The 23,554-nt window shown below is 44.8% G+C and overlaps 1 protein-coding gene across 3 annotated transcripts in view; it reads left to right on the top strand.

Moving 5' to 3' along the window:
- Window positions 1–2,181: 2,181 nt before the first annotated feature.
- The window catches only part of LOC115093090 (lysozyme g-like), a 100,680-nt gene continuing 79,307 nt past the window's right edge, over window positions 2,182–23,554 (top strand). For all 3 annotated transcript variants that reach the window (XM_029604778.1, XM_029604777.1, XM_029604779.1), the window contains exons 1-2: window positions 2,182–2,295; window positions 13,527–13,600. In XM_029604778.1, the coding sequence (XP_029460638.1) occupies window positions 13,589–13,600 (12 nt within the window). In that variant the 5' untranslated portion in view covers window positions 2,182–2,295; window positions 13,527–13,588. The remainder of the gene's footprint in view (window positions 2,296–13,526; window positions 13,601–23,554) is intronic.

The following is a 23,554-nucleotide window of genomic DNA, read 5'->3' as shown; positions in this document are numbered from 1 at the left end:
AGCAAAATTCACAAAAATCCATTACCCAAAACACATATATCTCGCTAATAGTTTACATAGTAAAATCAAATACAAAATAATATCCCATTAAATTTAGAAAAAAAACATAAAAACAAGATAAAATCTTAATAGTTAAAACATTTTTCAAAATTAAAACCCTCCAGACTTCATCCCCGTTCTTTATCCTGACCTATACCTCCCTTGTTCTGTCATTTTTTAGACTTTTCGGCTCCTCTAAACCCTTGCGACTTTTTATGTCTCCTGATTATCCTTTAAGTAAAATAAAGAGAAAGAGAAGGATCAGATGGCCTAGTTAAAAGCCTGTTGAAAAAGCCAGGTCTTTATCAGTTTTTTAAAATATCCTGAAAACCTGATTGGTTAGTGGCCCTCCAGGACTGTAATTACCTACCCTTGAACTATAGTCTACTTATTGAATACTGGAATGTCTTTATGTTAATGCATTGTGTTTGTTATTTGCCCACCTCCCCCCCCCCCCAACACACATATCTGCATTGACCTCCCCCCCCCCCCCCCCCCCAGCACAAGGGCTATATACAGTATTCATTGGATCAAAATGTGCTCCATTCTCAAGTTAGATGCTAGGCCAGTAATATAATTAATGATGGCAGAGAAAGGCTTAAATGGTCCATCCACTCTGTCCAGTAGAAATGTATCCACTTTGGGTAGATGCACATATACAATCCCTTATGCAGCCTAACACCAACTCTCCCTCCCCTCTTCCATGTCTTTTACTTGTCCCTGCAACCTTTTTCCCACTACTGTCCTCCACATCTGCCAGAATGATGGCCTTCACCACCTCTGCTAGAAGGCTCTTTCAGGATTTGCTGTCTTCAACTTTGCATCTTACAAAACAATACTTAAGCCAACACCCAGGCCTCCTTCTCTGTCATATTACCAGGTTTATGAGAATCACTACAGCCACCCATGTGGGATCAGGGTCCATTGGTGGGATGGAAGCCACAGGGAAAGTGTGTCAGGTATTGCTTTTTTTTCCTTCAGTCTCTCATATTCCCATACATGCTTTTTCTCACACACACATGCTCACCTATCATATACACACACATGCTTTCTAGCACAAATACATTCCCTCTCTCACTAATACTTCATCTTTCACACATGCTTCCTCTCTCACCACATGCCCACACACACACACACACACATATATGCTTTCTCTCACTCTTAAAACAGGACGGGCTTTGCTATCACTTTTCTTCAGTGAGATGGGGGTCCTCTGGTAGCCCCACTGGGCCTTTTCTTCAACCACAGATAGCATGGAGTCCAACAGCAGCCCTGCCAGGCCTTGTTTTTCTTTTCTTCAGTTGCCAGTGAGATGGGGGTCCACTGGTGTCCTTGCCGGGCTCATATTCTCTTTTCTTGGGCAGCCAGAGAACTGCACTCGTGACTTGCCATCCCCCCAAGGGTTAGAACTCTAAACAACCACCTCTTTCATCTAATGGATGCGCTGGATCTGATTACTAATCATAAGGAGAGGGATCTGTTGCATCCAGACTGGCCTCCTTTGCTCTGCTTTGGGCCTAACCCCCTCCTGGGGGAGACCAAATCTCCACCTCCTGGCCACTTTATGCATACCCTAATGCTTGCTTAGGGTTGTAAGTGCTGTTTCATACAGGACACCCCGATGCTTGCTGTTTGGAGTTGTAATCAGTGCTCCATGCAGGTTATGTCCATTGCTTGCTATTTAAAGTTGTAAACACTGTTCGGTGTAGGGTGCCACTATGCATTTTTCAGCAATTTCAAAAGGCTGTCTGATGCTTCCTGAATAATTTACACTTCCCAGATGCCTTTGCTGTTTCTTAGACTGGTTCCAAAAAGCTGAGTTATTAGTTGCAAAGCTACCAAGCAGTTAGCATAGTCTGTTAGCAGAATTTGGTCTTTAGCTCTGGCCTATACTGTGAGGCAGTACTCTCAGCTCCCTTTCTCTTCTCAAATAAGCAATGTTCTCCTCCCTCCCTTCATAAAGGCAGCTCAGTGAACTCATTAACTCACAACAGCAAGTATATGAAGATATCCTTCTGCCATTACAGAGTATTCCTGAAAGGAGGGACTATTTTGATGATGTCACAGAGGGCAGAACAATGCAGGATGGTGGAAGGATATATCTTGTGGTCTAGGGCTGATATCTGATAATCTTTTAAAAATCATTACAAAAACTACTATAGTGATAGCTTGGCTTACCTTTGGACAGAAGAATAAACAAAGAAACTTGATTAACTACAAATATGCTTATAACTTAAATGCAAGACTCAAGAAAGAGTAAGTACAGCATTCATTTGTTTTTTTATACTAAAAAATCTGAGTTGATAATGAAGAGCAAAGTGCACACAATAATTTGAGAGTTTGTGCAACCCGTCTCCGCACATTTGGTAGCAAAATTAACCTCAGGTTTTGTGTCTCAGCTCTACACACAGAATTTGAAAACAGCAGAAATAAAATACTTTATTTATGTGCTTAATTCTAGAGATCTGCTGATTTTTTGATCAGGAGTATCCCAGTACAGAAGGAATGGTTCCAGCTGACCATTTATCATTCCAGTGCAATATTTGTATTGTGATTCTGGACCTTTAAAGCAAAAAACTGATGAGGTAAAAAAAAACAAGATCTAAGTCAGTTTGAACAGGGACACCTAGGCCTAGATTTTCTAAGATACCGCAGCATCGTGAATCGCGCGGTACATGGGGGTGGGGGGTGGCGAAACGAGGGGCGGGCCTGCAAAAACTGGCAGCGATCGCACCTCTGCTGTGCGATCGCTGCCGGCTTTCGCATCCAATAGCGCCATCATAAAAGGTGGTGCTATTGGGCACTAAATAGGCAGCGAAAAGGCTCCTTACCTTTTCACCGTCCATGCTGTCTTCGCGGGGTCCGCCCCAGTGCCGCTCCGACTCCTCCTGTTCTGGTCTTGACCCCCTTAAATGGAAACCTGACTGAAAATATCCTCACTTGGGTCCATTCCTTTGAATAGCAATAAACCAAAACCAAACATCCGCTTATCATAAAGGACAGAAAAAAAACAAACCCTGTTGAAAATATAACTCATGGTGGAAAGAAGTTTCACAGATTCAGAGTTCTGGAGTAGCAGATGCAGTATGAGAAAATTTGTCAGATCTGGTTACTTTTGAGTTCTGCTGTTTACCCTGAGATTAGTATAGATTAGTGGTTAGTGGGGGAAAATGGCAGGAATTGTGCAAACATTCTCTATCTCCCTCCTCCACAGAGATAACCCTGATCCTCTAAGAACATAAGAACATAAGAAATTGCCATGTTGGGTCAGACCAAGGGCCATCAAGCCCAGCATCCTGTTTCCAACAGAGGCCAAACCAGGCCAAAGAACCAGGCAATTACCCAAACACTAAGAAGATCCCATGCTACTGATACAATTAATAGCAGTGGCTATTCCCTAAGTAATAGCCGTTAATGGACTTCTCCTCCAAGAACTTCTCCTCCAAGAACTTATCCAAACCTTTTTTGAACCCAGCTACACTAACTGCACTAACCACATCCTCTGGCAACAAATTCCAGAGCTTTATTGTGCGTTGAGTGAAACATAACTTTCTCCGATTAGTCTTAAATGTGCTACTTGCTAACTTCATGGAATGCCCCCTAATCCTTCTATTATTCGAAAGTGTAAATAACCGATTCACATCTACTCATTCAAGACCTCTCATGATCTTAAAGACCTCTAGCATATCCCCCTCAGCCATCTCTTCTCCAAGCTGAACAGCCCTAACCTCTTCAGCTTTTCCTCATAGGGGAGTTGTTCCATCCCCTTTATCATTTTGGTTGCCCTTCTCTGTACCTTCTCCATCGCAACTATATCTTTTTTGAGATGTGGCGACCAGAATTGTACACAGTATTCAAGGTGCGGTCTCACCACGGAGCGATATAGAGGCATTATGACTTTTCCGTTTTATTAACCATTCCCTTCCTAATAATTCCTAACATTCTGTTTCCTTTTTTGACTGCTGCAGCACACTGAGCCGACGATTTTAAAGTATTATCCACTATGATGCCTAGATCTTTTTCCTGGGTGGTAGCTTCTAATATGGAACCTAACATCGTGTAACCACAGCAAGGGTTATTTTTCCCTATATGCAACACCTTGCACTTCTCCACATTAAATTTCATCTGCCATTTGGATGCCCAATCTTCCAGTCTTGCAAGGTCCTCCTGTAATGTATCACAATCTGCTTGTGATTTAACTTCTCTGAATAATTTTGTATCATCTGCAAATTTGATAACCTCACTCATCGTATTCCTTTCCAGATCATTTTATATATATATATATAGAAAAGCACCGGTCCAAGTACAGATCCCTGAGGCACTCCACTGTTTACCCTTTTCCACTGAGAAAATTGTCCATTTAATCCTACTCTCTGTTTCCTGTCTTTTAACCAGCTTGTAATCCACGAAAGGACATGACTTTTTAGTTTTCTTCGAAGCCTCTCCTCCATGCTCGTCTTGCTCTTTCCTCTCTCTCTCCCACCTAACCCCCTCGTTCCTTGTTCTTTTCTCGGATCTCTGCCACCTTTCCTTTTGTTCTTCCCTCTTTCTCTTCCTCCTCCTGCTCAGGGCTGGCACAACCCACTGTGCAAACTGTGCGCCTGCACATGAGCAGCAGTTCCAAGTGGGTAACGTCATGGAGCTGAGCCAGCCCATGAAGTCTAAGTAGTGCAGACCCAGGCTTATCCTCTCTATTCCCTACTACATCCCTGTGCCCCACCCCTGCCTGGCTGCTTTTCCATCTAAGGACTGGGCTGCTGTAAGAATAAAAACTGATAGGCTTTTTTGCATCAAAGAAAGTAGCACTCACAGGGTAATGAAACCAAACATTTTTCTCACAAGCATAATTTTTGCACACAGCAACCCAGTTCTTAGAGGGAACACTGATCCAGACTTCAGCTTCCAGATGACCTTCACCCCTTGCAGCAGAAGAGAACCAGAAGTGCATGCCATCAGGCATGCGTACCTCAAAGCTCCTTATCATAAATTTACTACAGATTTGATACAGAAGGAATTTAATTGAAAACAAGAGTCAATAAGGTGGGTAACTAGGAAGTGATAAGTAGATGAATAGTAATGTTTTGAGGGTCATTGACATACAAATATCAAATAAATCAATAGACTAAAAGTTCTTTAAATTAGCTTTACATCCCTATTCCCTTAGAAATTTAATTAACAAATTTAATTAATTATCAAAATTAAGATGGAGATAGTAGTCTAGCAGCAAGAGGGAGGCTTTCCAGTCTTTTGTACTGAGTGCTACATGTATGAATATCTCCCAGATGGCGAGAGGTCCTATGGGTGCACTGAGTGCAAAGAGCTCCAAGCCCTCAGCGAACGAGTCCAGTCTCTGGAGGCTGGAGTGGCAGACCTGGAGAAGCAAAGGGAGACAGAGAGGTGTGTAAAGGAAACCTTCAGGGACATGGTAGAGAAGTCCCACCTCCACTCTGGTAGCCCCTGTGCTGCCTTGAAGAAGAAAGGTCACCTGGAAGGAGAGCATCACCTTGATGAGGCAGGAAGCAATCCTGTAGCTAGGACCTGCGCTCAAGGTGATGTAATATCCTTTCACACCAAGGATATGTCTCCAGGGGCATGTGCCCAGGAGGGAAGGGTTAGGACTGCCATTGTAGTTGGTTATTTGATTATTAGACTGAGTGGCTGGTAGATTGAGGGTCGCTTGATAACTTGCCTGCCTTGTGCGAAGGTGGCAGACCTCACGTGAAACATAGATAGGATTTTAGATAGTGCTGGGGAGGAGCTGGCTGTCTGTGGGTATCAACAACACAGGAAACTTCAGGAGGGAAGTTCTGGAAGCAAAAGTTAGGATTTTAGGTAGCACTTTGAAATCCAAAACCTCCAGGGTAGCATTCGCAGCAATGCTCCCCATTCCACGAGCAGGACCCAGAGGCAGGCAGAGTTACAGAGTCTCAACGCGTAGATGAGATGATGGTGCAGGGAAGAGGGTTTTAGGAACTGGGCATCATTTTGGGAACGGTGAGATCTTTTCTGAAAGGATAGGCTCCACCTTAACCAGACTGGAACCAGGCACCAACCTTTAAAAAGGAGATAGAGCAGCTTTTAAACTGGATGATGGGGGAAAGCCAACAGTCGCTCAGCAGCGCATGGTTTGGAACGATGTATCATTGATGGATACTAAGAGAACAGGGAAACTAGGGCATCCCAGTAGAGAGTTGCAATAAATGCTACAGTGGCCCAGGTGCCTTTAACTAAAGAGCAGACAGAGCAGAAAGATTCCAAATTATCCCTGTCAATTGCTAAGCAGTTTGTTAATACATATGTTGAAATGTCTGTATACAAATGCTAGACGTTTTTAAAAATAAGGTGGGAGAGTTAGAATGTATAGCACTGGATGATGAGGTAGATATAATTGGCATCTCAGAGACCTGGTGGAAGGAGGACAACCAATGGGACACTGTGATACCATTTCATTTCATTTATTAAAATTTATTAATCTCCTGTCACAAAATAGGTCTAGCTGATTTACAGTAAAACATACCCAAAATAATTTGATAACATAAAATACAACAAAGAACCATACCATTCACATTCAAAAATAAAAAATAAAACAGAACAAAAGACGTTCACCGGAGGAAGTTCATATTAATAGTTTTCACCAACAATATTTAACCATCATCAGTTATTTAGAATACGCCATAAGCATATTGAAGAAGAAAGCTTTTTAATTGACGCCTGAATTTTTTAAAGTTATCTTGTGTACGCAACTCATATGGAAGAGAATTCCACAAAGCTGGAGCAGCTACAGAAAATGATGTTTCACAGGTTGAGGAAAGATGTGCAAGACGAACCGAGAGTATGTGTTGCGGTCCCGACCGCTTCCCTTCTGTTAGGGCTCAGGCCTGCCTGCCTACCTCCGCTTCAGTGATCACCGCATTCCGCCCGCTCCGGGCCCTGGGGGCTTCTCTCACTCCACGTGGTGGCTGCCATTACGGGCCGGCGTCTCCTCGGTCCTGCGCGCGCGCAAGGACGTCCCTCTTGAACGTCCAGCTCCCGGAGGCTCCGCCCGCGCTGCTGACGTCACGCCCAATTCCCGATATAACCGGCGTTCAGACTCTCTCTCAACGCCTTGCAACGAGGTTCACAACTTCTTAGTTGCTGCCAGTTGCGTTCCAGTTGACCTCCACGTTGCCTGCTTCTGACTCCGGTTTGCTTCTGACTCCGCTTCAGCTCGCTGCCTGCCTCTGACTCCGGTTTGCTTCTGACTCCGCTTCAGCTCGCTGCCTGCCTCTGACTCCGGTTTGCTTCTGACTCCGCTTCAGCTCGCTGCCTGCCACTGACTCCGGTCTGCTTCCGACTCCCTTCAGCCTGCAGCCAGCCTCAGACTCCGGTTTGCTTCCGACTCTGCTTCAGCCTGCAGCCAGCCTCAGACTCCGGTTTGCTTCCAACTCCGCTTCAGCCTACAGCCTGCTCCAGACTCCGGTAGCTACAGCCGCCTGCTGTCCTGCCTTCAGCCGGTCCCCGGTCCTGTGCAGCCGGTTCCCTGCCTTCCGGGTACCTTGGACTTCCTATTCATTCTGCTTGCACTGATCTCGGCCTACGCCCATCTCAGCCTCTGGACATTCTGTAATCAGCTCCAAGTCCCGAGGACCCGGGACCCTACGGGCTCCTCCCGGGGGGTCCCTGGTTCCTGGGAGAACCCTTCCAGCTTGTGGCTCCGCCCCCCCGGCCTACCCTGTCTCCCTAGGTAGGCTGGCCCAAGGGTCCACTATCTCTTCTGCAGCATCAAACTGCAACAGTATGTTCAGTAAACCAAGTTGAGATGATCTCAACCCATGAGTAGGTTTGTATATTCTTAATAGAGCATTAGTCCAGGGAGGAGAATCAGGACCAAGTAGTTTGTACCAGGGTACAAATTATATCAAAATGATAGGATGGATCATATTGGTGGAGGGCTGGCACTATATGTTAAAGAGGGCATTGAGTCAAACAGGATAAAAGTTCTGCAGGAAACAAAATTTAATGTTGAATCTTTATGGATAGAAATTCCAGATGAAAAGGGGAATAAAACAGAAGTGGAGGTATATTACCATCCACCTGGCCAGAATGAACAGACAATGAAATGCTAAAAGAAATTAGGGAAGCTAACAATATCAGTAGCACATTAATAATAGGTGATTTCAATTACCCCAGTACTGACTGGGTGAATGTCACATCAGGACATGCTAAGGAGGTGAAGTTCCTAGATGAAATAAATGACTGCTTCATGAAGCAGCTGGTACAAGAACCAACAAGAGGGGAAGTTATTTTAGATCTTGTCCTTGGTTGAACATAGGGTTTGGTGTGAGAGGTAAGTGTTGGAGCCACTTGGCAACAGTGATCATTTCATGATCAATTTGACTTAATAATTGGAAGGAGGACACTAAAGAAATCTACTGCAACAGCATATAAGTACTGGCATGGTTAAAAGGTGAGGTGAGAGAGGCTATGATAGCTAAAAGAACATCTTTCAAGAAATGGAAAAGAGATCTGAATGAAAAAAAACAGCAAACAGCATAAGCTCTGTCATGTCAGATGTAAAACATTGCTAAGGAAAAGAAACTTGCCGTGAAAGCAAAAAATCCTAATAAAATCTTTTTCTGTACATTTGAGGTAAAAACAAAAAAACTGTGAGGGAGTCAGTTGGACCATTAGATGATCAAGGGGTAAAAAGGGCACTTAGGGATGACAAAACCATAGCAGAGAGAAGAAATGAATTATTTGCTTCAGTCGTCCCTGAGGAAGATATAAGAGAGATACCATTGCCAGAGATAATATTCAAAGGTGATGATTCAACAGAGCTGAAACAAATCCCTGTGTACCTGGAAGATGTAGTAGAGCAAATTGACAAACTAAAGAGTAGCAAATCACCTGGACCAGATGGTACACATCCCTGAGTGCTGAACACCTGAAAAATGAAACTACAGATCTGCTATAGTAATTTGTAAACTGCAATTTAAATGTCTATGGTAGCTGAAGATTGGGGGGGGTTGCTAATGTAATGCCAATTTTTAAAAAAGGGATCAAGGGTTGATACAGGAAACTAAAGACCAGTGAGTCTGAAGTCTGTGCCAGGCAAAATGGTAGAAACTATCATAAAGAACAAAATTGCTGAACATATAGATAGGCATAGTTTAATGGAACAAAGCCAACATGGATTTAACCAAGGGAATTCCTGCCTCACAAATTTGCTGCATTTTTTTGAGGGCGTAATTATACTTGGTGATAAAGGTGAGCCAGTTGATATAATCTATTTGGATTTCCAGAAAGCATTTGACAAAGTCCCTCATGAGAGACTTCTTAGGAAATTAAAAAGTCATGTGATAGGGGGCATTGTCCTCTTGTGGATTGGGAACTGGTTAAAAGACAGAAACCAGAGAGTAGATCTAAAAGTAAATTTTCCCAATGGAGGAAGGCAGGGTTGGTGCAAGGGTATTAGGTGCCCTGGGTGAAACTTACAGCCTGTCCGTCCCCCCCCCCCCCCCCCCACCACCACTCCCTGGTCATACCCACTCCACACACAATAAAAAATTGTGCATTTATAATAATAGAGTTACATGAAGAAGAACATTTAACTACAGTCTTGTGAGGTAAAAATATCACTTACAACATGTACATTATGGGGCAGATTTTCGAATCGGCGCACGCAGGGTACATTTGTGGGCGCTACCTGGCGCGCACAAATGTACACCCGATTTAATAACATGTGCGTGCTGCCGCGTGCATGTTATAAAATCCGGGGTCAGCACGCGCAAGGGGGGTGCACACTTGTGCACCTTGCGCACGCTGAGCCCTAGGGGAGCCCTGATGGCTTTCCCCGTTCCCTCCGCTCTCCCCCATCTAAAATCAGATGGATCCACATCTCACATGCTGTAGGTCCATATTCAGCTGCTTTGCGGTTTGGCTGGTTAGCAGGATAGACTTATCCAGCTAGTTAGTGCTTATATATTCAGCGGTGCCAATGTGACTCCATTTTAGCCCTTGAAAATTCACATGACCCCAGAGGATGACCACAATTAATTAGTGGGGATGTGGTCCCCATCCAAACAATCACTCCTTCCCACCTTCCCCTGCATTTCAGCTGATCCCCTCTCAACCTCCACCCCTTCCAGAGGACCTCCTCTCCCACCTCCCTGCATCTCCCAACCCATCCCCTCCAGCCTTTTGTGCATCCCCAGCAGATTCTCTCTCACTCCGATTCCTTTTAATGCCCTCAACTGATCTTGTCATTCCTTCCCTCTCACCCCATTCCCCATTCCCATCTCCTCTCTCACCTCCCAGCCTCAGCTCCTCCCCTCTAACCCTTTTCTCACAGACCCCCCCGACCCGCCAGGTGAGTCCTGCTCACTCCAAACTCCTCTTACATCCCCTCTCTCTCACTCTCCATAGACAATCTGCTCCACTTCAAACCCCTCGTGTATCTCACCTCTCACTTCAAGTTGCACCTCCTCCGAACATCCTCCTGGCCTGGATGAAAGGTGGATGACAGCAGTGGCACTCTCCAGTGACCCACGCACACTCAGCTCTCCCCTCCCCTCGCGGCCGATCCCAAGCCTGCCAGGGATCTGCAAGTGGCAGCAGCATTACCAATGAAAGCCAGCATTGGGGCCTTTGGGCTAGTGCAAGTTCATGGGCCCTTCAGCAGCCCTCATCCCTCCTCGTGCAGGGCTTCCTCTCACCAGAGAAACTCATTTCTCCACTGCAGGACCTGTGAGCATGTGCTGGCTCCCAGGCCCCAGGCCGACTTCCACTTCTAATGCTGCTGCTGCTGCTGGCGCCTGAAGAATGGTGCAATTGGAGGCACGTGTGATCCCAGCTAAAGGTCTTGTGACTCTATTTGGGGTCCCAACGCAGAGTTTAGGAAGCCCTGCACTGGGGATCCTCTGTGTTTACCCCACACCGCCTTTTCCAGGAAGGCACTCCACGCATCCACCACCCTTCTATGAAGAAATATTTCCTGATGCTGTGCCTGAGTCTATCCCCTTGGAGTTTCATACCTTTAAGGTATTTAAAAGTATGTATCATATCTCCCCTGTATCTCCTCTCCTCCAGGATATACATATTCAGATCCTTCAAGTTATTCTGATTACTCTTTCTAATGTAAAAGTGTAATACGAACATTTGTCAGAAGAATTTTCAAACCTGCTTGCTCTCGATCATAGAATAGCTTTCATATTACCACAATAGAAGAATTTGCTGCATAGTTGATGACATCATTGCTTATTTACATTGTAAAGGAGTGCATGGTAGACTCTCCTTAAAAGTCCAGGACCAGACATTTAGCCTGATCCACCTTAAGACAGCTCACAAGGGAGAAGGTTAAAAAGGCAGGTCCCAGAGAGGATAGCAGGCCCCATATGAGACTAGGAGAAAGCAGAAATGTTTCTAAATGACTTATGTGTGTAAATTGCTGTTTTTTGGTTTCCAGTGCTGCTAAGGGTAGCAGGTTTGTGTTTTTAAAATTGTTTTATTGTTATTAATAAAAACTGCAAAAGAATACCCAGAATCCAGACCGAATCTATCCTCTGGCAAGCGGGACTACTCACCATATCACATGTATTGATTTAACTTTATTCAAATAAACCAATATACTTCATCTTCTATGCAATATTGTATTCCTTTTAGGATATTAGAGGCTTGTTTGGGTACATGATTATTTTCAAAATTACTATGAATATGATTTTAACACCATACAGGTAAGAGAGTGCTGAGTAGTTAGAATTATATTCAGAAATGAGATTAATTTAGCTTTACAATTTTATTGTGCCACTTGTAAACTTTCAGCACCTGGACATCACTGTTCATATATTATTGAAATATTAATTCATAAATATTTTTACTTAGATTTAATAAAAAATGAATTAAAATATCTAGTTCAGTTTGACAATAAAATTCAATTAACTAAATATTTATTATGTTTATTTTTGTCCTGTGAAAAAGTCACTGCTTATACCAGAAGGAAAAACAATCTCAGATAGGGGAAAGCTATAAATTGTACCGTAGCCGAAGCACAAATAAAGGGCTGAGCAGATCTAAATTGGAAATAAAGTTGCAAAATAAACTGTGTCCTGATCAGGTCCATTAAGCAGTTTCCTAATACACAATAGTGAAGCAACAGTAATTAGCATCCTGGAAAGCAAAGCATGGCATAAAGTGATCACAAGAGAATGTCCTTGTCACACATCCTGACCCATAACAGCCCACTTTATTATATATTATATGTAATTTATTTATTTATTTAAAATTTTTTGTATACCGACGTTCGTTATGCAAACATCACATCGGTTTCCATGTAACATAAAACTGGCCAACAGGGCTTTACAATGAAACTGATAGAAGAACTGGGGGGTGGTAAGAGGGGGGAAACCTGAAGGGAAATTATTGTACAAGAAAGATATAAGCGAGGTAATGTGATTATAAACGTAGGAGCATGATTATATATAGGCAATAAAATTATATACAGAAATTATGTACAAGTAAATTTTATATGTAATGTGTGTGTATGTATGTATGTACATATATATATATACATATATACATATCCACAATGAATATGCATGAGAGAAAATTTGCATGTTATGGAGGCAGTGCATGCAAATTTTCTCTCATGCATATTCATTGAGGATATCCCAAAAACCCGACTGGCTGGTGGCCCTCCAGGACAGGTTTGGGGACCACTGTCCTAGACCATCACCCGCCCCCCTCCCTTTCTGGAATGGGATTACACCACCACAGACATCTTCAGGGGGAGGTGCTGTAGGAAATGGTATCTCCCCCTCCTAGCTGATGAAATTCAATGGCAGAGATCTAGGGCCATCTAGTGGAAAGCTAGGGGACTGTATGGCTGTAAATTGTTATTTTAAACGATTTGGTGCTAAACAACCCCATAACTCTCAGGCAGCTGTTAATCGGTTATGACAACCCTAGATTCCAACATTCTATATCAAATTCTTTTTCCAAGGATTTTTACAGAATAATAGTGGAAAGAAAGAGGAAGCCAGCTACTGTCCAGTTGTGACTGACATCTTTCCAAGCTCTGTTGCATTGTTTAGCTGTCATACACTAGACTTTTCAAATTATCATTATACAATACCCACCTGCATAATAATAACGTCAAAGAAGTATTTGGTCTTTTTGTCATCTTTTTTTAAAGAGGCACTTCAACAGCACATCCTTACACTACTTTTTATAACAGGAGATGATATTAGAAGAAGGCAGCGTGTTCAATTTTTCCACAAATTTTTGAAAATATATTATGACTCTGATCACCAAAGGGAAGGCAGACTTCTAGCATGTGCATATGAAAAAAATATATACTCGCATATGATTCACATGTTCAATTGCTTGTATATTAGGAGTGCAAACCAGCCATGGATTTACATTAAAAATTGCTTAGCTTGATGTAATATGTATATACAACTTCCAGTGTTTGAAAAATTTGCCTTGGATACTATGCTTATTGTAATTTTCAGTTCTGGGGGGAAAAAAAGACGTGGAGACAAAAATGATATCAACTTGCCAATGAGAAGATCAAATGCAGGCAAAGGTAAGAAACAGTCAGCCGGTCCAAAACTCCAAAAAGATGTTATTCAAAATATGAAAAAAGTGTAAATTCTAGTGATCCTACAGGGTCACAGGATATGCTCCGATGAACCTGAAAAAAATATCTACATAATCTCAGTCCTAATGAATGTATAGCCAAATTTAATACAAAAATGTTTCTGAAATCAAGACATATTGCTTAAATATTGATTGTAATTCATAGCATACTGCCCCTGACACAAGATAAGGGTTAATAAACATCTAAAAGTAAAAGAAACAAAAATGCATGTAAATAGCATGCACAGTATTACTGTTAAGACGTCATACAGCAAAAAACAAAACTTACACGACAGAGCGCTCAGCCTTCAGACACCATCTAACAGGATTGCATAACTTTAAAGGCTTGAAAAAAGGGTGCCAAAAGCATCACATGACAAATAGTAACCAATAAGAAAATTAAATATCAATGAAATAATTATTTGCCAAGAGATGTTTGGCACATTCATAAAGAAACATAGAAAACACCAAACCAAACAATGCAACAACCTCTTACATGCAATATCCTGGTTAAGACTGGTAGGATATAAATTATTTAACTGGGAAACCCTATGCTGTTCACAATGAATCAGGTGGCGTGCAAAATTGCCACCACAAGATTGTGGTGAACAGCACTGGATGATAAAAAAGTTAAGGTCAGACTCAGAATGATGGTCCTCCAGCCAGTGAGAAACGCGAAGGGCATCCAAGGGCAGCCGATGGATTTTACTGCAGTGTTCAAAAATTCTAGTTTTGACCATGCGAAGTGTTTTGCCAACGTACCAAAGAGGACATGTAATTATGAAAACAACTCCGGATGTTTCACATTCAGAAGTAAAACTTATGTGACCAGGCACAAGCACGATAATGACCGCAGGGACCATGACACAAAATAGGGCTAAGGGAAGTGACAATATATTCCACAAGTTTCTGCCACGATGCTCACAAAATGGGGGGGGGGGGGGGGGGGGGGGGGGGCATATCAACCAATGGTGTCTAATGATCGTGCAATCAGCATTAATAGGACCAGAATGAGGCAAAACACAAGTCAATCTGTCAGTTTTAGTAGCAGAACAAGATAAATCATAATTGACCAACATAGTCCTTTTAAAAGCAGCTTTCACAACTCGTTGGGGATAGCAAAAATGTTTTGGCCATATGTTGAACCTGCATAATGTAATGTTTTGGCCATATGTTGAACCTGCATAATGTAATCAGCACATGAGGCACAAATACAGTGAACTCTGAAAAATTGACCAAACAGGATATTTTCCCGAAGGGATCTGAGATGGTAATTCCCATAATGTGTTGAATCTGTGGACCCTTGAGCCGGCTAGAGGATGAAGTAGACTCGCTGAGGGAAGGCCCACAGCGATTCGTAGCCAGGAGGTGGATCAGAGCCAGGAGACCACACAGGACTTAGGTTGGGTCTCCTGATGAAGAGGAGTCTGAAGAACTGTCCGAGTCGAGGCAGGCGGCGGTGAAGAGGATCCAGCAGAAGTCAGGCTAGCAGCGGCGATGCAAAACGAGGAGATGGACCAACAGTCAGGGCAGGGGGTAGACAGCAGAAACCAGAGATGGGCCAGGAGTCAAGATGGGCAGCGAAGCAGGAATACCAGGGGACATACCAAAGTCAGGAGCCAGGAAGACGAGTCAAGGGGAGAGCAGGAGCAGGCGAGGACGGAACTGGAATCAGGAACAAGCTGGAATGGAGCAGGAATCAGGAACAAACTGGAATCAGGTACAAGCAACTCACTTCTCAGCAGAGACGACCCATTGCAATCAAAGAATGGATCTCACAGCTGGCTTTGAATAGCTGAAGGCGACTGACATCATTCCCCGGGGCGGAGCTTTGTTTCCCGCACTGGTCCCTTTAACTTCCAGGCCCCTGCAAGCGCGTGCGCCTAAGGGGCGAGGCAAGCAGCAGAGAGATGGCGGCGTCTCCCTCGTGGAGGAAGCGCTGCGGGAAGGCCCTGAGACGGCCCGAACGGGCACTGAGGACACCGTGGTCAGTCGGAGCAGCCCCGAGGTAGGGAGAGGGACCGGCTGTGGACCGCCACGGACCAGAACCACAACAGTACCCCCCCTCTTACGCCCCCTCCCTGGGGGTCTGGGCTTAGCAGGATGATCTAGATGGAACCTGTGGAGAAGATCTTGTCCAGAATGTTGGAGGCGGGTTCCCAAGTGTTCTCCTCAGGACCACAACCCTCCCAGGAGAGAAGATACTCCCATCTCCTATGATGAAAGCGTACATCAAGGACATCTCACACTTGATGTCCTGAAGGAACTAAAAAATGAAATTTCAGACCTATTAGTAAAAATTTGTAACTTATCATTAAAATCATCCATTGTACCTGAAGACTGGAGGATAGCAAATGTAACCCCAATATTTAAAAAGGGCTCCAGGGGCAATCCGGGAAACTACAGACCGGTTAGCCTGACTTCAGTGCCAGGAAAAATAGTGGAAAGTGTTCTAAACATCAAAATCACAGAACATATAGAAAGACATGGTTTAATGGAACAAAGTCAGCATGGCTTTACCCAGGGCAAGTCTTGCCTCACAAATCTGCTTCACTTTTTTGAAGGAGTTAATAAACATGTGGATAAAGGTGAACCGGTAGATATAGTATACTTGGATTTTCAGAAGGCGTTTGACAAAGTTCCTCATGAGAGGCTTCTAGGAAAAGTAAAAAGTCATGGGATAGGTGGCGATGTCCTTTCGTGGATTGCAAACTGGCTAAAAGACAGGAAACAGAGAGTAGGATTAAATGGGTAATTTTCTCAGTGGAAGGGAGTGGACAGTGGAGTGCCTCAGGGATCTGTATTGGGACCCGTACTGTTCAATATATTTATAAATGATCTGGAAAGAAATACGACGAGTGAGATAATCAAATTTGCAGATGACACAAAAATTGTTCAGAGTAGTTAAATCACAAGCAGATTGTGATAAATTGCAGGAAGACCTTGTGAGACTGGAAAATTGGGCATCCAAATGGCAGATGAAATTTAATGTGGATAAGTGCAAGGTGATGCATATAGGGAAAAATAACCCATGCTATAATTACACGATGTTGGGTTCCATATTAGGTGCTACAACCCAAGAAAGAGATCTAGGTGTCATAGTGGATAACACATTGAAATCGTCGGTTCAGTGTGCTGCGGCAGTCAAAAAAGCAAACAGAATGTTGGGAATTATTAGAAAAGGAATGATGAATAAAACGGAAAATGTCATAATGCCTCTGTATCGCACCATGGTGAGACCGCACCTTGAATACTGTGTACAATTCTGGTCGCCGCATCTCAAAAAAGATATAATTGCGATGGAGAAGGTACAGAGAAGGGCTACCAAAATGATAAGGGGAATGGAACAACTCCCCTATGAGGAAAGACGAAAGAGGTTAGGACTTTTCAGCTTGGAGAAGAGACGACTGAGGGGGGATATGATAGAGGTGTTTAAAATCATGAGAGGTCTAGAACGGGTAGATGTGAATCGGTTATTTACTCTTTCGGATAGTAGAAAGACTAGGGGACATTCCATGAAGTTAGCATGGGGCACATTTAAAACTAATCGGAGAAAGTTCTTTTTTACTCAACGCACAATTAAACTCTGGAATTTGTTGCCAGAGAATGTGGTTCGTGCAGTTAGTATAGCTGTGTTTAAAAAAGGATTGGATAAGTTCTTGGAGGAGAAGTCCATTACCTGCTATTAAGTTCACTTAGAGAATAGCCACTGCCATTAGCAATGGTTACATGGAATAGACTTAGTTTTTGGGTACTTGCCAGGTGCTTATGGCCTGGATTGGCCACTGTTGGAAACAGGATGCTGGGCTTGATGGACCCTTGGTCTGACCCAGTATGGCATTTTCTTATGTTCTTATGTTCTTATGTCTCTTCTTCTGCCACAGCCTTGGAGGTTTGTTGTGGAAGACCGACAAGACCTGAGGTTTGAGTAAGGACACATGGAGCACATTGTGAATCCTTAAGGTGGACGGAAGGCGTAAGCGATAAGAAAGTGTGCCCACTCACTCTTTAACAACAAACGGACCAATGTACTTAGGCGCTAGGTGCATGGAGGGAATTCGCAGCCGGATGTTCTTGGTGCTTAACCAGACTTTGCTTCCAGGGAAAATACAAGAGCAGGATGGTGATGTTTGTCTGCATGTCTCTTTGCAGAAGTGGCTGTCTGTTGCAATTTAGACTGAGTGGATCCCCAAAGATCTCGTAGCTGTTGAACCATAAGTTGCGCCGCTGGAGATGGTACAGTCAGAGGCAGGGGCAAGGGAGGCTTGAGTTGTTTCCCGTAAGCCAACTGGAAAGAAGATAGGCTGGTAGCTGAATAACAGTGGTGGTTATACGAGAATTCTGCCCAGGGTAATAAGGCCACCCAGTCGTTCTATTTGTCTCCTACAAAGGCTCAGAGGAAGGCTTTCAAAGTCTGATTAGTGCATTCCGCTTGACCATTGCCCTGCGGATGGAAGGCAGTCGTAAAGTCCAACTGGACCCCGAACTTCTTGCAGAGTGCTTTCCAATTCTTGGCAGTAAACTGTGAGCCTCAGTTGGAGACGATATGAAGTGGAAGTCCATGTATACGAAATATATGTTGGGTGAAAAGTTGTGCTAGTTCGGGTGCAGTTGGCAACTTGGGTAGAGGCACAGAGTGAGCCATTTTGGAGAATCTGTCAACTGTAATCCATATCACGGTTTTCCCCTCAGATAGTGGTAGGTCTATTATAAAGTCAGTAGAAAGATGAGTCCATGTCTCTGTTGGAATGGGTAGTGGTTGTATAAGACCCCACTGACGACCAGGGAAGGGTTTCCACCTAGCACAGGTAGGGCAAGAACTGACGTACAGCTGAACATCCTTCTTGATTTGAGGCCACTAGTAGTATCTGGTCAATAGTTCCAAGGTCCGAGCCTTCCCAGGGTGTCCAGCAGTCAGCAAATCATGAGCCCATGATAGAACCTTGTTTTGTAGACAGATAGGAGCCATGGTTTTACCTAGGGGAACCACATCCTTAGCGGCAATGAGAACTTTGGCTGGGTCTAAGATGTATTGAGGAGGCTGAGGTGCATCCTCTGTCTCTGTGGTACAGGACAGAGCATCTACTCGGACATTCTTAGAAGCTGGTCTGTAGCGAAGAGAAAAGTTGAACTGACTGAAGAATATGGACCATCGGGCTTGTCTTGGGTTAAGGTGTTGAGTCCGACACAAGAATTCCAGATTCTTGTGATCTGGATTCTTGAGCCCCCTCCAGCCACTGGTGCCATTCTTCAAATGCCAGTTTAATGGCCAGTAGTTCTTTGTCCCCTATACCATAATTCTTCTCAGCCGGTGAGAACTTTCGAGAAAAATAGGAGCACGGTAGTAATCTGCCTTGATTGGATATTTGACTAAGAACACCCCCTACGGCTAGATCGGATGCATCGACCTCTACAATGAACTGGCGCTGTGAATCTGGGTGGTATAGACAAGTGTCTAAAAGAAAGGCTTCTTTATCCTGAAAGGCATGTAGTGCTGCCAGAGGCCAAGTCTTGGCATTCGCAACCTTCTTGGTGAAGGCTGTGAGTGGAGCCACCTTCTGAGAGTAGTGCGGTATGAACTGTCGGTAAATTTGGCAAACCCAAGGAAACGTTGGAGAGCCTTAATGCCAACAGGTTGAGGCCAATCCTTAATTGCCGCCACTTTGTCAGGGTCCATGTGGAAGCCAGTGGAAGACACAATGTACCCAAGAAATGGCAGAGATTCCTGCTCAAACTGGCATTTCTCGAATTTGGCGAAGAGACGATTGTCTCGAAGTTTTTGTAAGACTCTCCGGACGTGTAGGCGATGTGTGGCTAGGTCCTTAGAATATATCAACACGTCATCCAGGTATACTATGATGGAGGTGTGCAACATATCTCATAATACTTCATTCATTAGGTTTTGGAAAACTGTAGGAGCATTACATAAGCCGAATGGCATAACTAGGTACTCGTAGTGCCCGTCTCAAGTATTGAATGCTGTTTTCCATTCATCTCCTGGTCATATTCTCACGAGGTTGTGTGCTCCCCGGAGATCAAGCTTGGTGAAGAGCTTGGCTCCTCGTAGCCGGTCTAACAGTTCTGGGATAAGTGGCAATGGGTATCTGTCGCGTAGTGTGATGGCGTTGAGACCCCGATAATACTAGGTCTGCGTGAACCATCCTTTTTTGCTACAAAAATGAAACCAGCTCCTGCTGGTGAAGTGGAAGGTTGGATAGAGCCACGGTCCAAATTCTCTTGAATGTAGCTAGACATGGCTCGGGTTTCTGGAAGAGATAAGGGATATACACGCCCCTTGGGAGGCGTGGTGCCTGGCAACAAATTTATGGCACAATCAAAAGGCCGATGTTCTGGGAGGAGTTCAGCCTTTTCCTTAGAGAAGACATCCATGTATTCCATATATTGGTCAGGTATGGTTAGAGGTGTGGTCATAAACGGAACACAAGGTCGCGGAATTGTGGCCAGACATGATGAAAAACAGTATGGGCTCCAGGATGCTATGTGGAAAGTATCCCACTGGATGACCAGTGAGTGCTTCTGAAGCCAGGGCAGACCTAAGACGATAGGATAAATGGCTCTTTCTAGCACTAGGAATGAAATTTCTTCAGCATGTAAGATTCCAGTACGGAGAGTCAAGGGAATCGTGCTGGTAGAAATACTTCCTGGAAGTGGAGTTCCATGAATAGAAGAAATCCGAAGCGGAGGGCAGCGAGGCTGTACAGCAAGCTGTAGTTGTCGAATGAGGTCAGCGAGAATGAAATTCCCTCCTGCTCCAGAGTCGACAAAAGCCAAAGTGGAGAAAGAACCCCCAGGGTATTCGAGAGTAACTGGTACAGTACATTGAGGAGCGGGATTGATGCAGCCTAGGGTCAGCTTCCTGAGGACTCCTAGGCCCTGGCGTTTTACGGCCGTTCACCGCATTGGGCCAACAGATGACCCTTTCCTCCGCAGTATAAGCAGAGGCCTAGGGAATGGGGGTGCCTCCTCTCTATAGGTGACAAGGGAGAGATCCCGAGCGGTGAGCTCGTCCTTGATTCGAGGAGACAAACCCTCTAAAAAGATGATCCGCAAGCTGACCTCGCACCAGCCTAGTTCTGTGGCAAGTGTGCGGAATTCAACAGCGTAATCCACAAGAGGACTGCCCCCTTGGTGAAGGTGCAAATGTTCAGTAGCTGCCGTGGACTGCCGGCTTGGTTCGTCGAATACTGTCTTGAAGGTTTGAACGAATAACTGCAGGTTAGATAGTAGGGAGTCCCCACGCTCCTAGTACGGAGAGACCCAAGCTAATGCTCGTCCATCCAAGAGGGATAATATATAAGTTGTCTTGACTTGGTCAGAAGGGAACTATGTAGGTTGTAAAGCGAATGTCATGAAACAGTGGTTTAAAAAACCTTGACACTGCTTTGGGTCTCCCGCATATCATGGTGGTACTGGGAGATGAAGCGAGGTGGATGGTCCAGGAGCTGGAGCTGGTGAGGGAGGAATCGGTACTGGCGGTGGTGTGGCATCCAGACGATTAGCCAGTCTCTCCACATTAGCCACCAGGACGTCCAGGCAATGTTGTTGCTGCTGTATTCACTGGGCCATGCCAGGTATGGCCTACAGATTCGGATTGTCCGCCGAGTCCATGGCCTTGCAAACTGTTGAATCTATGAACCCTTGAGCCGGCTAGAGGATGAAGTAGACTCGCTGAGGGAAGGCCCACAGTGTCTCATAGCCAGGAGGTGGATCAGGGCCAGGAGACCACACAGGATTTAGCCTGGGTCTCCTGGTGAAGAGGAGTCTGAGGAACTGTCTGAGTCGAGGCAGGCGGCAGTGAAAAGGATCCAGCAGAAGTCCAGAAGTCGTGGCTAGCAGTGGCGATGCAAAACGAGGAGACGGACCAGCAATCAGGGGAGGCGGCAGACAGCAGAAACCGGAGATGGGCAAGAAGTCGAGATGGGCAGCGAAGCAGGAATACCAGGGGACATACGGAAGTCAGGAGCCAGGAAGACAAGGCAAGGAGAGAGCAGGAGCAGGAGCAGGCGAGGAAGGAACTGGAATCAGGAGCAAGCTGGAACGGAGCAGGAATCAGGAACAAGCTGGAATCAGGAACAAGCAACTCACTTCTCAGCAGAGACGACCCATTGCAAGGCAAAGAATGGAACTCACAGGTGGCTTTAAATAACTGAAGGCGTCTGACGTCATTCCCCGAGGTAGAGCTATGTTTCCTGCGCTGGTCCCTTTAAATTCAGGCCTGTGCGCATGCGCCTAAGGGGCGGGGCCAGCAGCAGAGAGACGGCGGCATCTACCTCGTGGAGGGAGCACCGTGGGAAGGCCTTGAGAAGGTCTGAACGGGCACTGAGGACGCCGTGGTCAGTCGGAGCAGCCCTGAGATAGGGAGAGGAACCGGCCGCGGACCTCCGCAGACCGGAACCGTAACATAATGTAATGCAACCAATCAAAAAAGTCCCAAATAGCTTGCTAGGAACTTATAACTTTTATACATACATCACCTTCCTGGACACTTTAATAGTAGAGAACCATCATAAGTCAAACCATTGATGGCTGATTATTACCCAGAGCTCACTTTTTATAATCATCAATCCTAATTAATCCATACTGATACAATTCAAAATTTCAATAATGTTCAATTTTTACATATTTTATATATAAAACCACTTTTTAGCTTGTACTCCAAGTGAGCCGATGACACTACCCTGATATGGGACCATGTTTCAATTGTCTCTTCCTCAGGGGGAAACACATCACAGTGTTACGTTTGCCGGTCGCAGGGTCAGCCCGCAACTGGCAGCACTCACCCCACAGCGGCCATGCAACGTTCTCACCACTCCAGCATGATCGGCTTCTTTGCACTAGACACTGCATCATCATGCTGCCACCAGCAGCCCTTAGGCAAGCACGCACATGCAGAAGCCACACTTACAGGGTCCGCTGCAGGACACTGACATCAGTGTTGGCTGGGTATTTAAACCCGGCACTCACTCCTAACCAGCACCTTAGCAAAGAGTTTCTTGCCTTGTGAGTAGTATATGTTGCCTTAGAGTTCCTGTCTCCTTCCTTCGACTCATCCAGCCTGCCTTGCCTAATTCAGTCCTCCCTGCCTTGCTTCTGTCCTTGCCTCAGACTGACTTCCTGGATCTGACCTTTGCCTGGACCCTGACCATTCTTCGCTTGCCACCTGCCACCACCTAGACCTGTCCTCATTGCCTGCTTCCTGCCCTAACCCTTGGCCTATCCCAGGTATCTTCTTGATCTCTACCTGCCCAGACTCAGCTTGGCCCTGGTCTCTCATTCTCAGTGCCCTGTGGGACCTCCACTTAAGTTCTGCCGGCCCCAGAACACAAGGACTGAACCTACAGGGAAAGGGGTTGATATAGATGAAGCTCCCAACCAGTCCCGTTCCAGAATACATCTGCCAGCTGTCGGTATGGGCCTAGGAGGTTTACTGTCTAGGCTGCGTCAAACACACCAAAGCACAAGGTTCCACCTTCCTAACCCACATCTTGTGCTAAAATTCTTTAACCCCTCTCCGGTCCACCCCGAATATATTCGTCAGTGAGCCTATTGTATTGTGTTTTCTCGTCCTGAAAGGGGTTAATGAGTCCTCAATTCTCTGACTATCCTCTTCTCGCTTTCCACCATTACCTGTTTTAATAGAGGGGGCACATCCTGTAAGCTTTAAAGCAGCTGTCTGAATCTTGTGATTACTGACGCAGTTCTCTATTGGATATGTGGAATATGAATACCAACCAGTTTTTAATATTAATAAAATGAAAAAATAAAAATAAGACCAAAATTCAAATAATTGCTTGCCATTCAAGTTCTTCATTCAAACCCGTAAGTTTAAGAGTATTCAAAGTGAAAATCCAACATTGTTCACATAGACTTGGAACCAAAT

Source organism: Rhinatrema bivittatum, chromosome 5 (assembly GCF_901001135.1).
Source record: "Rhinatrema bivittatum chromosome 5, aRhiBiv1.1, whole genome shotgun sequence".
NCBI classification, from domain to species: Eukaryota; Metazoa; Chordata; class Amphibia; order Gymnophiona; family Rhinatrematidae; genus Rhinatrema; species Rhinatrema bivittatum.
Note: the sequence above shows the minus strand (reverse complement) of the source record. Positions and strands in the feature narration are given on the sequence as shown.